The sequence below is a fragment of the Adelges cooleyi genome, unplaced genomic scaffold, assembly GCF_023614345.1.
Source record: "Adelges cooleyi isolate 19-005CV unplaced genomic scaffold, UGA_ACOO_1.1 ACOO_flye_CR_arks_rails_tigmint_CR_PRNA_8, whole genome shotgun sequence".
NCBI classification, from domain to species: domain Eukaryota; kingdom Metazoa; phylum Arthropoda; class Insecta; order Hemiptera; family Adelgidae; genus Adelges; species Adelges cooleyi.
Window position 1 is genome coordinate 1 of NW_026096513.1, and position 12,998 is coordinate 12,998.

The 12,998-nt window shown below is 34.1% G+C and overlaps 1 protein-coding gene across 1 annotated transcript; it reads right to left on the reverse strand.

The window, feature by feature from the left end:
• Window positions 1-10,941: 10,941 nt before the first annotated feature.
• Window positions 10,942-11,976, reverse strand: LOC126845863 (golgin subfamily A member 6-like protein 22). The gene is made up of 2 exons (XM_050584853.1): window positions 11,875-11,976; window positions 10,942-11,793 (listed from the first exon to the last, which is right to left on the reverse strand). Exons 1-2 carry the CDS (start codon window positions 11,941-11,943, stop codon window positions 10,942-10,944), a joined length of 921 nt encoding a protein of 306 aa, XP_050440810.1. The 5' UTR covers window positions 11,944-11,976.
• Between the last annotated feature and the right edge of the window lie 1,022 nt (window positions 11,977-12,998).

Genomic DNA, 12,998 nt, shown 5'->3' on the forward strand with positions numbered 1-12,998 from the left:
ACCGCAAAACGTCGCCCGACAAAACGTCGCCGGACAAAAAATCGACAAAACGTCGCCGGATAAAAAATCGACAAAACGCCGCCGGACTAAACGCTGCCCGTAAAAAGACCGCCTCCCAGTAATGCCAACACTAACAATATGTGTATATAATATACGATTATTAATGGTGCTAGTTGTGCTGCCAGCATGACATATTATTAAGGAGTAAATAGTAATCATCCATCTCATTTGACCATATTAATTTTTAAATATTTATTATTATGGTTAAATGACATTTTATAATTGAATTTTGAAAGAAAGAGCTTTTTGAAAATTAATGTGTAGCAAAAAAAAAAAAAAAATAGAAAACACTGATCAAATACTTGTACCTCTTTTAATGTTTATTACAAATCAATGGTTATACAAATTTATAGTGACTTGGAAAATGAAACCAAAACTAATGCAATAAAATTAAACTTTTTTTCTTTTTTGAAGCCACACCACTTTTACAACGAACGAACCAATTTAGGTATACCTAATATAAAAACAATCTAATGTATTTTTCATAGACAATTTTTAATTAAAATAAACTGAAGAACTAAATTAATCCGTGCTCGCGACTTCCATCAGACTTTGTTTATTAAGAAAAAAAATACTTAAAAGTATACAAAAAACGGCAGGTCTTATGTGAATAATAACAACTATTAAAGTCTTATAAATAAAGTCTTCATCTGTTGTCTTTGCAGAACCACAAAGAATATGGACCGAAAGGTTAATAACAATTAAACGACGGCTATTATATTCCAATTCTCCATTGAAAAAAGAATATACGTTGAGATGCAGTGGCGCTAAAATCGTTTTAAGACGAAAACATCACATCTAAGTCACGTGTGTTGTCCGAAACGTTAAAGGATGATCGAATTAACCCCTTAGATAATTCCCTTTAGGGATACTATAGTCCCCTAAAAAACAAAATATTTATAAAATTGAAAATTTATAATAAGAGCTAAAACAAATTACGATTATATTCCAAATGTTTACTTATTAATACTTATTTTGACTTAATCTACCACAAACCAGGCAAATTTTACTACACTCGATAAAAAAATGCAATCATTTAAATAAAAATCGCGTTTGATTTAATACAATCATCATTTGGTATTGGCCCTATACATTTTTTCATTACTATCAACAAGTTTTAATAAACTGACACATTATTTATACACTTGATAAAACATTTAACATGTTAATTAATATTACATACCTACACTTTATAGTAATATACCTACTACTAATTTGTTTGCAAATCACTAATGCAATCATGTGAGATATTCCATATACCGATTACCGAGTACAATTAAATAGTACCTAACCAGTTGTACTGTAAGTATAAATGGCACTACTATACAACATATAAATAAGCATAATACAGGGTGATCCAACTAACGTAAGACACTCATTTTCCCTGAAAATATAAATATTTTGAAAACAATTTTTTTCCTAAACCCTTAGGTACATATTTTACTACATTTTTTAATATTTTAAAACATTTTATCGCCAATCCTTATAAGCCAAAAAAGGGGATTTTTGGTTTTTTTAAATGGCAACATATGTTTTTAATTACATAAGTTTGTAGACAAAAAATTTAAAAATGTGTTAGCGTTAATTTTTTTTATTTTTATTAAACTGTTCATTAGTTATGACTATGTTAAGATACTACATTTCCTCTTAATAATAATCATATTTCTTCGGTTTGTCCAAAACCGGTAGCACATCAAATTCATATTTATGTTCGCATTGTCCAATTGGCGATAACATTCTAACAACTAGGAATTCACTATAAAATATTTTGAAATAGACAAAGGTTCTTATCTACAGATTACTTAGATTATAGGTTATTTATTATATCTGATTATGGTACAGAGTACGGTAACATGTCAAATTATTTGTACGCAATGTAATAAAACTACTCGTCTTTGTAGTAACGATTGAAAATAATATGAAATACAGTCAAAAACTCAAATCTTTATAAAGTCATAACAAATGAACAAATAAATGAAAATTCAAAACTCAAACGCTAACATAATTTTTAATTTTTTGTCTACTAACTTATGTAATTAAAAACATATGTTGCCATTAAAAAAAACAAAAATCCCCCATTTTGGCTTATAAGGATTCGTGATAAAAATTTTCAAAATATTGAAAAATGTAGTAAAATATGTACCTAAAAGTTTAGGAAAAAAATTGTTTTCAAAATATTTATATTTTCAGAGAAAATGAGTGTCTTACGTTAGTTGGATCACCCTGTATAAAAACTTCTATGAAACTTTTGTGTGTATATTTTTTTTAAATTGCTCAATTTTACTGCCTTACCTTATAAAACAAAAATACTACACTTTACTATTATTGTCTTTGTTGTTTATTTACACGAATAAATAGGTAGCAAAGATGAGTATCAGTGATCCCTGGATTCAGAGTGACGGACAATCTCAATAAAGACTTTAGCCTAGTTACACTTAGCCTAAGTAATAGCATCATATTTTGATTTACAAATCGATCAAGTAGTGCAGGTATGTGTATAAATAAACACGGTTACTATATTTAACCCTTTTTTTTAATGACTTAAGTGGTACACTCTGAACTATGCAAAATATAACACCTAAATTATTCCATTTGAACGGCGCAATTTGTAGTGTTAATTACATATTCGAGATCATCTCGTCGATGATCTTTTCAATGGCAAAAACATATTGATAAATGAACCCCTTTCAGACAAGTTGGTTAATAGATGTAGTATTATACCTTGCCTGTCAAAGTGATTTTAAAACGCCTACAATAGAAAAGATAAAGGACAATATTACTTGTGAACAACTAGGCGTTGTTGTTATATTTCGGTGAGTATTGTGCAAACGATGAATCACCAACATTGTCCGATAGATTTTTTTTTCGCAAGCAATCCAAATGTGTGTTTAAAATATTGTCATAGCACGTCAAGTTTTTGAGAAAATAAATTTTTAAATCGACAAAAACCCCTAAAAACCCGCTATTTCAAAAATGAAAATTGTTCTCATCAAATTAAACCGCTATAAAAAAAAAAAAACATGAGATAATAAACACCCCATAAAACTTATAGCATGGATCCTTGACGGCTTACAACCCTGAAGTTACTAAAAAAATAAATATAAAATAAAATACATTGACAAAAGTAAATATTTTTTGGTTTTTTGAGTTGAGCCTTCTGTCTATTAGCGTTATCCAGGAGACAACACATGGAGTTTGACTGATTAGTCTCCCAAAACATGTGTGTGCTTGTGTACACTGTTTATAAATGGTCAAAAAAATGTTTTTCAATTTTAATAATTTTTAAAAATAATTAAAATAGTGTCAAAATTTAATAGTTGCTGGTAAAAATTAAAATTAAACCGATTTCACATAGTCAAATCTGCTAATTTTTTTTGTTGATGTTTGATAATCTGCTCCCGTAAAAAATGGTTCTTTTTCCAATGTTTTTTTTACATGGTTTTGTTGCATTGCTTCGTATTTTTATGTAGGTATCTGACTGTATGCCCAGAAGAGTGCCAACAAGAATAAAAATATTCGGATGTCCTGGGTGAAACAATGCATTTAATTTTGCATGAAAACTTTCACAACTGTTAGTTGTCCGATTAGTGTTTGCTGACAAATCACACCAAATTTTTAAGGGGAAACTGTCCAACTTCATTGTCAATGTAATTATCTAAAATGTAATCTGTGAAACTGTCAATTCAAATCACATCACATGGTTCACCATCAAATCTTCCGTGAAACATTCAACTATGTCATTTTCGTTTGAAAATGGAAACCCGAAAAAGTACTTGAGATATCTACTTTTCTCCGAATTAGACTTATGTTCTTTAGACAGACCCAACTTCTGAATTTTTCGCCACCAGCTTTATTTTACCAACACCATTTTTCGGGACTCAATTCAATATAGTCCGTCCAAATTCCCTACTAATAATAGCAAAGGACACTATGCTTACGATCTTATCTACGTAATAAAATCAAACATATTAAGATAATAAACAGGACTCAATTCAAATAACTAAAAGTAGGATGGACTCAATTTGATGTTATCCGTTTAGACGATCGTTTTTTCTCAAAAAAAAAATTGTTTTCCAAAAATTAAAATAAGTATTTTTTTAAGGTAAATAACGGCTATCACAGTGTGTCCGTTCTACAAATAATTTTCAATAATATACGGTAATTTTGCGTTCCCATAGGCGGCGGCACGTGACGGGACGCCCGGCTGGGACAACGGAACGGGGCAGGCGGTCGGCGCGACCAGGCCGCGGCGCGCGCGGAAAGCTCACCAGCCCGTCGCGGCGGCAATATACTATTATCAAAAGATTTCATCGATTATTTAAAAAAAAAATGATCTATACTTATTCTCCTAAGATATCTAATAACGACCGAAAAATAACTTTCATTTTCAAATCACATAATTTATTTTTTTACACAGCATGACAATATTAGATAGGTTATAACAATACAAATTCATTTAATACATATTAATAAATTTTACATTTTAACAAAGTTTGAAGTACAACATCACACAGTCACAAGTACAACATAATTAAATGATTGAAAATAATTATATACAAAACATAAAAACACAAAATTATTTATATCTTAAAATATTATACAAGGTTAACATGTGTACAAGAAAAAGGATTACACAATGAATTTATATTCAAAGTGTAATCCTTTTTACGATATTTACATATTAATGTATATAAATATCACTACAAAATAAATACATGGTTATCAAATATTTTACGTTTACCACCACGCCGTAAACAAATATAAAGTTGGTGGTAGCTACCCATATGGAATTTATTTCGCCTTGCCGCCGCACTTTCCACTCAGTTTGTGGTTGCTTTTGGTCAAAGCGTCAACTTCGTTTTGTAGTGTTTGGACTTTATTCGTTAACATTTCCGCTTTTCTGTTATGAACTTTTTTTTCGGAGTCCATCTTTTTGCGAAGCTCAGTTTCGGCGGCGAAACGTTTTGCTTTCAGAACGAAAATCTATCAAAGAAAAGAAAAATTCAGGATGGAATCTCCTTCGTTCGTTCGAGCCCTACCGGAGCCGGTGTAAATTTCTACTTACCAATTTATCTTTCATAAAAATTTGCGCATCTTTTTGCTTCGACGTTTGTTGCATCTTAGCTAATTGTTCTCTTAGTTCAGCAATGGTAGCCGTGCAAGAGGCATGTGGGTCGACGGGTTTGTGCATTTTAAACGGCGGTGGAAGCGAATAATCCGGTCCACCGTCGTCGGATCTGCAAACATGAGAAAAACCAAATAATTTTTATAATAATTTTCAGAGTTAATCATCAACCGACCTTCCACGTTTTCCAGACAACGCTGGCTTCGCTTCAGCGAGGTGTCCCTCGAAGGACTTGAAGTCACTCATTTTTATTATAGGTAAAAATGAAAAAACAAAGGATACACAATTTATATATTATGCGAATAAATTATGATATGTGAAAACACAACCAAGACTAACGGAGTTGCTTAATATGTAACAAACCGTGGTTCCTAAGACACCGGCGCCTTGACGATCCGAATAATGACAATAATTCGATTACAATAATTATCAATATATACAAAATATACATCTAATCGTAGGTCTTTGGATATTTCACACAAACTATTTAAATGTTGTACTGTTTTATTTAAATTAAAGCTGTTATCAATAGTTGAACGTGAAAATAAATCAATATGAAATGTATCGACTAATTCCATACCTCTAATCATAGGAGAATTTCGAATAGTACATATTAAAAAGTATTTTGTTGTCTAAATATTATACATGGCGTTGCATCTGGGCCAGGACACATCATGTTTTAAAATTTAAGCGGTTTAGATTTTCTAAAAAAAACTATTTTAACAGCATTGGACCAAAGCGATTATAAACTAAATATTATGGGAGATTATAATATCACCTAATAAAAACAAATTTTAAATTTACATGAGTGCACGAGATTGCCAATGACATAAAAATGATTATTATATACAGCAGAAACATTTTATTTAGTCCATAACCTCTCAGTTCAGCAACACTTTATTTAGTCCATAACCTCTCAGTTCAGCAACACTGCTCTTTTATTTGTATTATGACTTGACACTTGGCCAGTTTATTTATTACTTTATTCATTGAAATATCGATTAAAGAATAAAATTAGCAAAATTTAATTAAAAAACTTACCTCCATCAACACCTGAAAGGTGACAAGTAATTTTTTGAATATATAAAAACTTCTATGAAACTTTTGTGTGTATATTTTTTTTAAATTGCTCAATTTTATTGCCTTACCTTATAAAACAAAAATACTACACTTTACTGTTATTGTCTTTGTTGTTTATTTACACGAATAAATAGGTAGCAAAGATGAGTATCAGTGATCCCTGGATCCAGAGTGACGGACAATCTCAATAAAGACTTTAGCCTAGTTACACTTAGCCTAAGTAACAGCATCATATTTTGATTTACAAATCGATCAAGTAGTGCAGGTATGTGTATAAATAAACACGGTTACTATATTTAACCCTTTTTTTTAATGACTTAAGTGGTACACTCTGAACTGTGCAAAATATAACACCTAAATTATTCCATTTGAACAGCGCAATTTGTAGTGTTAATTACATATTCGAGATCATCGCGTCGATGATCTTTTCAATGGCAAAACCATATTGATAAATGAACCCCTTTCAGACAAGTTGGTTAATAGATGTAGTATTATACCTTGCCTGTCAAAGTGATTTTAAAACGCCTACAATAGAAAAGATAAAGGACAATATTACTTGTGAATAACTAAGCGTTGTTGTTATATTTGGGTGAGTTTTGTGCAAACGATGAAACACCAACATTGTCCGATAATTTTTTTTTTCGCAATCCAAATGTGTGTTTAAAATATTGCCATAGCACGTCAAGTTTTGAGAAAATAAATTTAAAAATCGACAAAAACCCTTAAAAACCCGCCATTTCAAAAATGAAAATTGTTCTCATCAAATTGAACCACTATAAAAAAAAACATGAGATAATAAACACCCCATAAGACTTATAGCATGGATCTTTGACGGCTTACAACCCTGAAGTTACTAAAAAAAAATATAAAATAAAATACATTGACCAAAAGTATATATTTTTTGGTTTTTTGAGTTGAGCCTTCAGTCTATTAGCGTTATCCAGGAGACAACACATGGAGTTTGACTGATTAGTCTCCCAAAACATGTGTGTGCTTGTGTACACTGTTTATAAATGGTCAAAAAAATTTTTTTCAATTTTAATAATTTTTAAAAATAATTAAAATAATGTCAAAATTAAAAATAGTTGCTGGTAAAAATTAAAATTAAACCGATTTCACATAGTCAAATCTGCTAATTTTTTTTGTTGATGTTTGATAATCTGCTCCCGTAAAAAATGGTTCTTTTTCCAATGTTTTTTTTACATGGTTTTGTTGCATTGCTTCGTATTTTTATGTAGGTATCTGACTGTATGCCCAGAAGAGTGCCAACAAGAATAAAAATATTCGGATGTCCTGGGTGAAACAATGCATTTAATTTTGCATGAAAACTTTCACAACTGTTAGTTGTCCGATTAGTGTTTGCTGACAAATCACACCAAATTTTTAAGGGGAAACTGTCCAACTTCATTGTCAATGTAATCATCTAAAATTTAATCTGTGAAACTGTCAATTCAAATCACATCACATGGTTCACCATCAAATCTCCCGTGAAACATTCAACTATGTCATTTTCGTTTGAAAATGGCAATCCAAAAAAGTACTTGAGTTATCTACTTTTCTCCGAATTAGACTTATATTCCTTAGACAGACCCAACTTCTGAATTTTTCGACACCAGCTTTACTTTACCAACACCATTTTTCAGGACTCAATTCAATATAGTCCGTCCAAATTCCCTACTATAATAGCAAAGGAGACTACGCTTACGATCTTATCTACGTAATAAAATCAAACATATTAAGATAATAAACTGGACTCAATTCAAATAACTAAAAGTAGGATGGATTCAATTCGATGTTATCCGTTTAGACGATCGTTTGCTCTCAAAAAAAAAATTGTTTTTCAAAAATAAAAATTTAGTTTTTTTTAAGGTAAATAACGGCTATCACAGTGTGTCCGTTTTACAAATAATTGTCAATAATATACGGTCATTTTGCGTTCCCATAGGCGGTGGCACGTGGCGGGACGCCCGGCTGGGACAACGCGACGGGGCAGGCGGTCGGCGCGCGCGGAAAGCTCGCCAGCCCGTCGCGGCGGCAATATACTATTATCAAAAGATTTCATCGATTATTTAAAAAAAAAATGATCTGCCGCCGTTACATACAGTTAAAGGATTATTTTTAATCAAATTAAATAATTTGTGCAAAAATCGTTGAGGGCTCGGTCGATTTTTTTTTTTTTTAGATACCAATCGAGTAATGATAATTGTATAGAAATTATAATTTAAAAAAAAATACCCTTTAAAGCGCTCTGTTTTTTTTTTTTTTGGTAGGTGGGCGCACTTTTGTTTAACACAACCGTCGAACCGTTTGATTTATTATCGTTGGACTGTTTGAATTTTGAATTTCAATACTTTTGGAAATTCAGCATAAAAAAATTTCCACGTGCTAAAAAAAAAAAATATATATATATTTCAATTAATCGCTTCTGTCTAAAAGCGGGTTTGATATATATTTTTAATGATTGATATACAAAAAAAAAAAAAAAAATACTGATAAAATGTTCCAAAGCTTATTGAAAAAACAATAATTGTATCAAAATGATATACAGGGTGATCGATTTAACGACAGACAAACGTTTTCTTGAAAACGACTTAAGCTGTTGGTGCTCTTGAGCCGGATAACTGCTGAAACTCAATTATTTAAAAATAATCTTCTACCTTTTGGAATACTAACAATATTCCTTACCCAAATTGTTGACTGGCCGATTATCAGTTTTACAAAGTACCTAATTATTGTCCAGCGCAATATATACATGTAGTTAGTTAGATGTGTTGCATTTTCTGTCATTTTCAACGAAACAAAAACGTTGGAAAAATCATTAAGTATTGCTTAATCATTGAGTAATTATTTTATTAAAAATGAATATATTTTTAGGATACCTGTTGATTTTAATTTGAATAATGTGCACAGTTTTACATTTTTATTTTGGTGTTTTTTCTTGGTTTTTTTAATGGGAAGGGGTAAAATTTTTAAAATGTTCACTTAATGTAATACCTTTCAGGTAGGATTTTTGAACCGTAGACTCGCAGACTTTCTAATTGCATTGGTCGGTAGACAAACGATGACTAGCCTGGATATTCCCTCGGGAACTGCTATATCGGTTTAATGAGGGTTCAAGAGACACTGGGCAAAGTTCCAACAAGGGATAAAATATTGAAAATTGCCATTCCACGGCCGTCGACATTAACCGGAAAGGCCGGGATTTTGACCCAAAGCCAAACATTTATTCTTCTCAAAGCAGAAAACGAACGTTTACAAGTTACAAAAATGGAAATTGATAAATAACATTGAATAATAAAATAATCGACTCTGCAAAAACCTTATGGTTTTTTTGTGTTAAACATTTTTATAAGCAGATGTGTTAATACATAAACAGTACGACCCTCTAAGCTTCCCCTCCTTAATTGCACCTATGTTTATATCTAATAATTAATACATTAATACAATATATAATATCTACCTACACATTAACTATGATATTAATTAATCTTATTATCTATCATGTTATGTAAACTGAAATCTTCAATAATAAATAGTCATATTCGACCGTCGAGCTAACATTTTACCTCCTATTAATTGCTATGCAGTAATAATTAGGCATATTTTTTTTTTTGTACAATAATACTCATAAATTATAATGTACGGTAGGCCCCGTGCAAGAACTTCTCAATAATAACAAGTATATACAGTTATACATGGTTTATTTAACACATTTTTACATTGGTATTTTTAGAATATTTTTACATTTTTATAAGCTGTACATTGAATAAATAAAAAACACAATCTTAACGAAATTCTTGTGGCCGTTTTTTTTCTTCAAATATGTCATCGTTGAAACGTCCGCCGCCGCTGGGGCGGATTTCCACGAGTCTGCCGCATAGATCCGGCTGAACGAGCGGTGGCACGGGCCGGGTTGACTGCGAGGTCATCGGTGATGTCTGGCAGCATACACCCGCAACTCCGGGAACTTCCGCCGTGGCGTCCGCCGAAACCACACGTAGTCTACGACCGTATGGCTGAAAAAAAAATCGTTTATCATCAGTTACGCACTCTATTGTCGAGACCATTGATAACCAGTTTTTTCTCATCAACCACGAGGACGCGGACGACGTTTGGTTCCAGCATGACGGCGCCACGACGGACGTTCCGCACGAACGGCTCGAGGGCACGTGTTTATCTCTCGCAGAGGTCACGTTAATCGGCCCAGCCAGACGTTTTCCGGAGATGCGCAGGTCTATGTCGCCGCAATCGCCGGATGCCCTCAAAGTCGACACGACCCAAGCCATCGTGCTCAAGCTCAGCCGGATCCGTGCGGGGGCAGAGTCGTTGAAAATCCACCTGTCGCATCCCCGTGCCACCGTGCGAAGCCGCGGCCGACGTTTGAACCATGTCATATTTCATAAGCAACTGGCCTTTCAAACAGATCAAGAATTTCGTTAAAATCGTCACAAACATATTAATACTATGGATAACTTAAAGCTTGACATCGTCGACGCCCAAAAGCAGTGTGCTCGTCCGAGTGCGAGCAACCGAGTGCGAACAACCGGTTGTCAATTGGTTGGTCTATGATTACATAACTCAACGCTCACTGAAATCATCAAGGGGTAGTAGTTAGATTAATTGCGAGGCGTGTGTTATAGTCCCTAAAAAAAAAAAAACTGCTATTATTTGTATTTTCACTTACCGCCTTTATTGGCCATCTGCACGTTCCTAGGGCGGCGGCGGGGACCATTTTCGAGCTGGTACAATGCCGTTTGGGTGCAATTTAAGCGATGCGTTTTTTTCCCTAATTTGAACTTTAAATCGTTTAGCTCGTCTGTCTTTATCTCCATCTCGCCCAAGTGTGCCGATTCTCTTTTTTTCATTTCTTTCTGCAGTACTTGGTATTTGTTTACTATGTCGTTGTACTTTGACTCAAGATTCTCTTTTTCTTCCTGCAGTTTTTCCAATTTGTTTAATATTTCGTCGTAGTTGGATTGTAGCTTTTCATTTGCTCCCTGCAGCTTTTGCCATATCGATTCTAACATTTTTTTTTCTCCCTGCAGCTTTTGAAATATCGATTCTAGCAATTCTTTTTCGCCCCGCAGCTTTTGAATTTGGTTTAGTATGTCTGCGTTATTTGATTCTAGCTTATCATTTTCTCCCTGCAGCTTTTGACACATCGATTCTAGCTTTTCTTTTTCCGCTTGTAGCTTTTGACACATCGATTCTAGCTTTTCTTTTTCCGCCAGTAGCATTTGAATTTGGTTTACTACGTCGTCATAACTTGATTCTAGATTTTCTTTTTTTGCCTGCAGGTTTTGACGTATCGATTCGAGCTTTTCGTTTTCATGCTGCAGCATTCGCATTTTGTTTACTACATCATTGTAACTTGACTGTAGCTTATCTTTTTCTTCATGCAGCTTTCTCATTGCGTCATTGCTATTTGAAAGCACTCGCGCCCATTCGTTGTTTAAGTTGTCGATTTCTCTTGCGTGCTCACGACGCAATCTCTCATACTCCGCGGCGTACTTTGCGGCGCATTTCCTCTGTTTATAGTTATAATTATTATTATTATTTAAGGAAGCACCGAGGCATTAGGGTAGGTTTACTGGACTGTCGATACTTACATTGTAATAGAGAAAACCAGCGCCGGTCACGACGCCGCCCGCTAATGCCGCCGCAATGTATTCATACATCCTTTAAAGACTTCGGTAAACTTGGAATGACTTGGAATGACTTGGAATGACTTGAAATGACTTGGATTGACTCGTAACAACAAAAAATACTTTCGCGTTGCGTGTCTGTTCGACGTCTGGTGAAACATTAGTTGTTTACTCGAGGTCGCTAACAAGTAATATTAATACTGAAATCGGCCAGCACAAAAGCCTAATAACTAAAAGCCTAACAACAGCTGTTATTACCTACACAGGTGCATATTGCTGTCGACCGAGTAATTAGTGCTGAACCGATGGATTTACGATTGGAAAAATAGACACATACCGTAGACACAAGCTGTAGCACATATTATATCAAACCCTTCGACTAGCATATACATGCATTTGTCGTCCCCTGAGATCTTTCCTTTGTCCGTGGCTCGACACCGTCGAGTGGGGCCAGTAAGACAACATTTTGTAGGCAACATTAAGCAACATCAGGCCGAGGCCCTGAGACCGGCGGAAGACGCGAAACTAGCAGGGTACGTCGTGGTTAAGCGCAGTAGTTTTAGTGGCAAATCGCGGCGCTAACAACCGCTGTTTCTTCGCGCGCCTGGCATCGTCGGACAGACCGTGATCTCGTGGATCTAACGAGGGATCGAGCGGCCTTCGATGCGCCCTAGCGGCTGAGAAATCCGGGAAAACTCCCATTTTCATTTGAAAATTAGTAATTTTCAGGCTTTGTTATTTTGCATAGCAACGGCCGCCGGCGGCCGGGTAAGTTTTTTGGTTTTGGCGGGTTTTCGGTCAAGGAGTGGATTTTTATGCCATTTTGACGTCGGCGACCTGTCTGAATCGCGCCAGAACCTTAATGTAAAGGGCTGGTGACCCTAAGACAAAGGGTAATGGCGAAAAATCGCGTTTATTGTTAGTGGGGCCGTAACATATGGGGTACAATCGACCATTACCGTACATGTTTTCTCAAAAAAAAAAAATGAAAAACCCTATCACCACTAAGTCTTACAACATAAAACCGTCGTAGTCTTTGCCCTTAAGTACTTGAAGGTTTTTTGGATTTTGAGCGACGATAGGTACGG

Bases quoted from the DNA above. Each gene is read 5' to 3' on its own strand.
- LOC126845863 (XM_050584853.1), bottom strand. From the start codon at position 11,943: ATGTATGAATACATTGCGGCGGCATTAGCGGGCGGCGTCGTGACCGGC. The intron at 11,794-11,874 runs GTAAGTATCGAC...AACTATAAACAG, and splicing joins CTGGTTTTCTCTATTACAAT to AGGAAATGCGCCGCAAAGTA.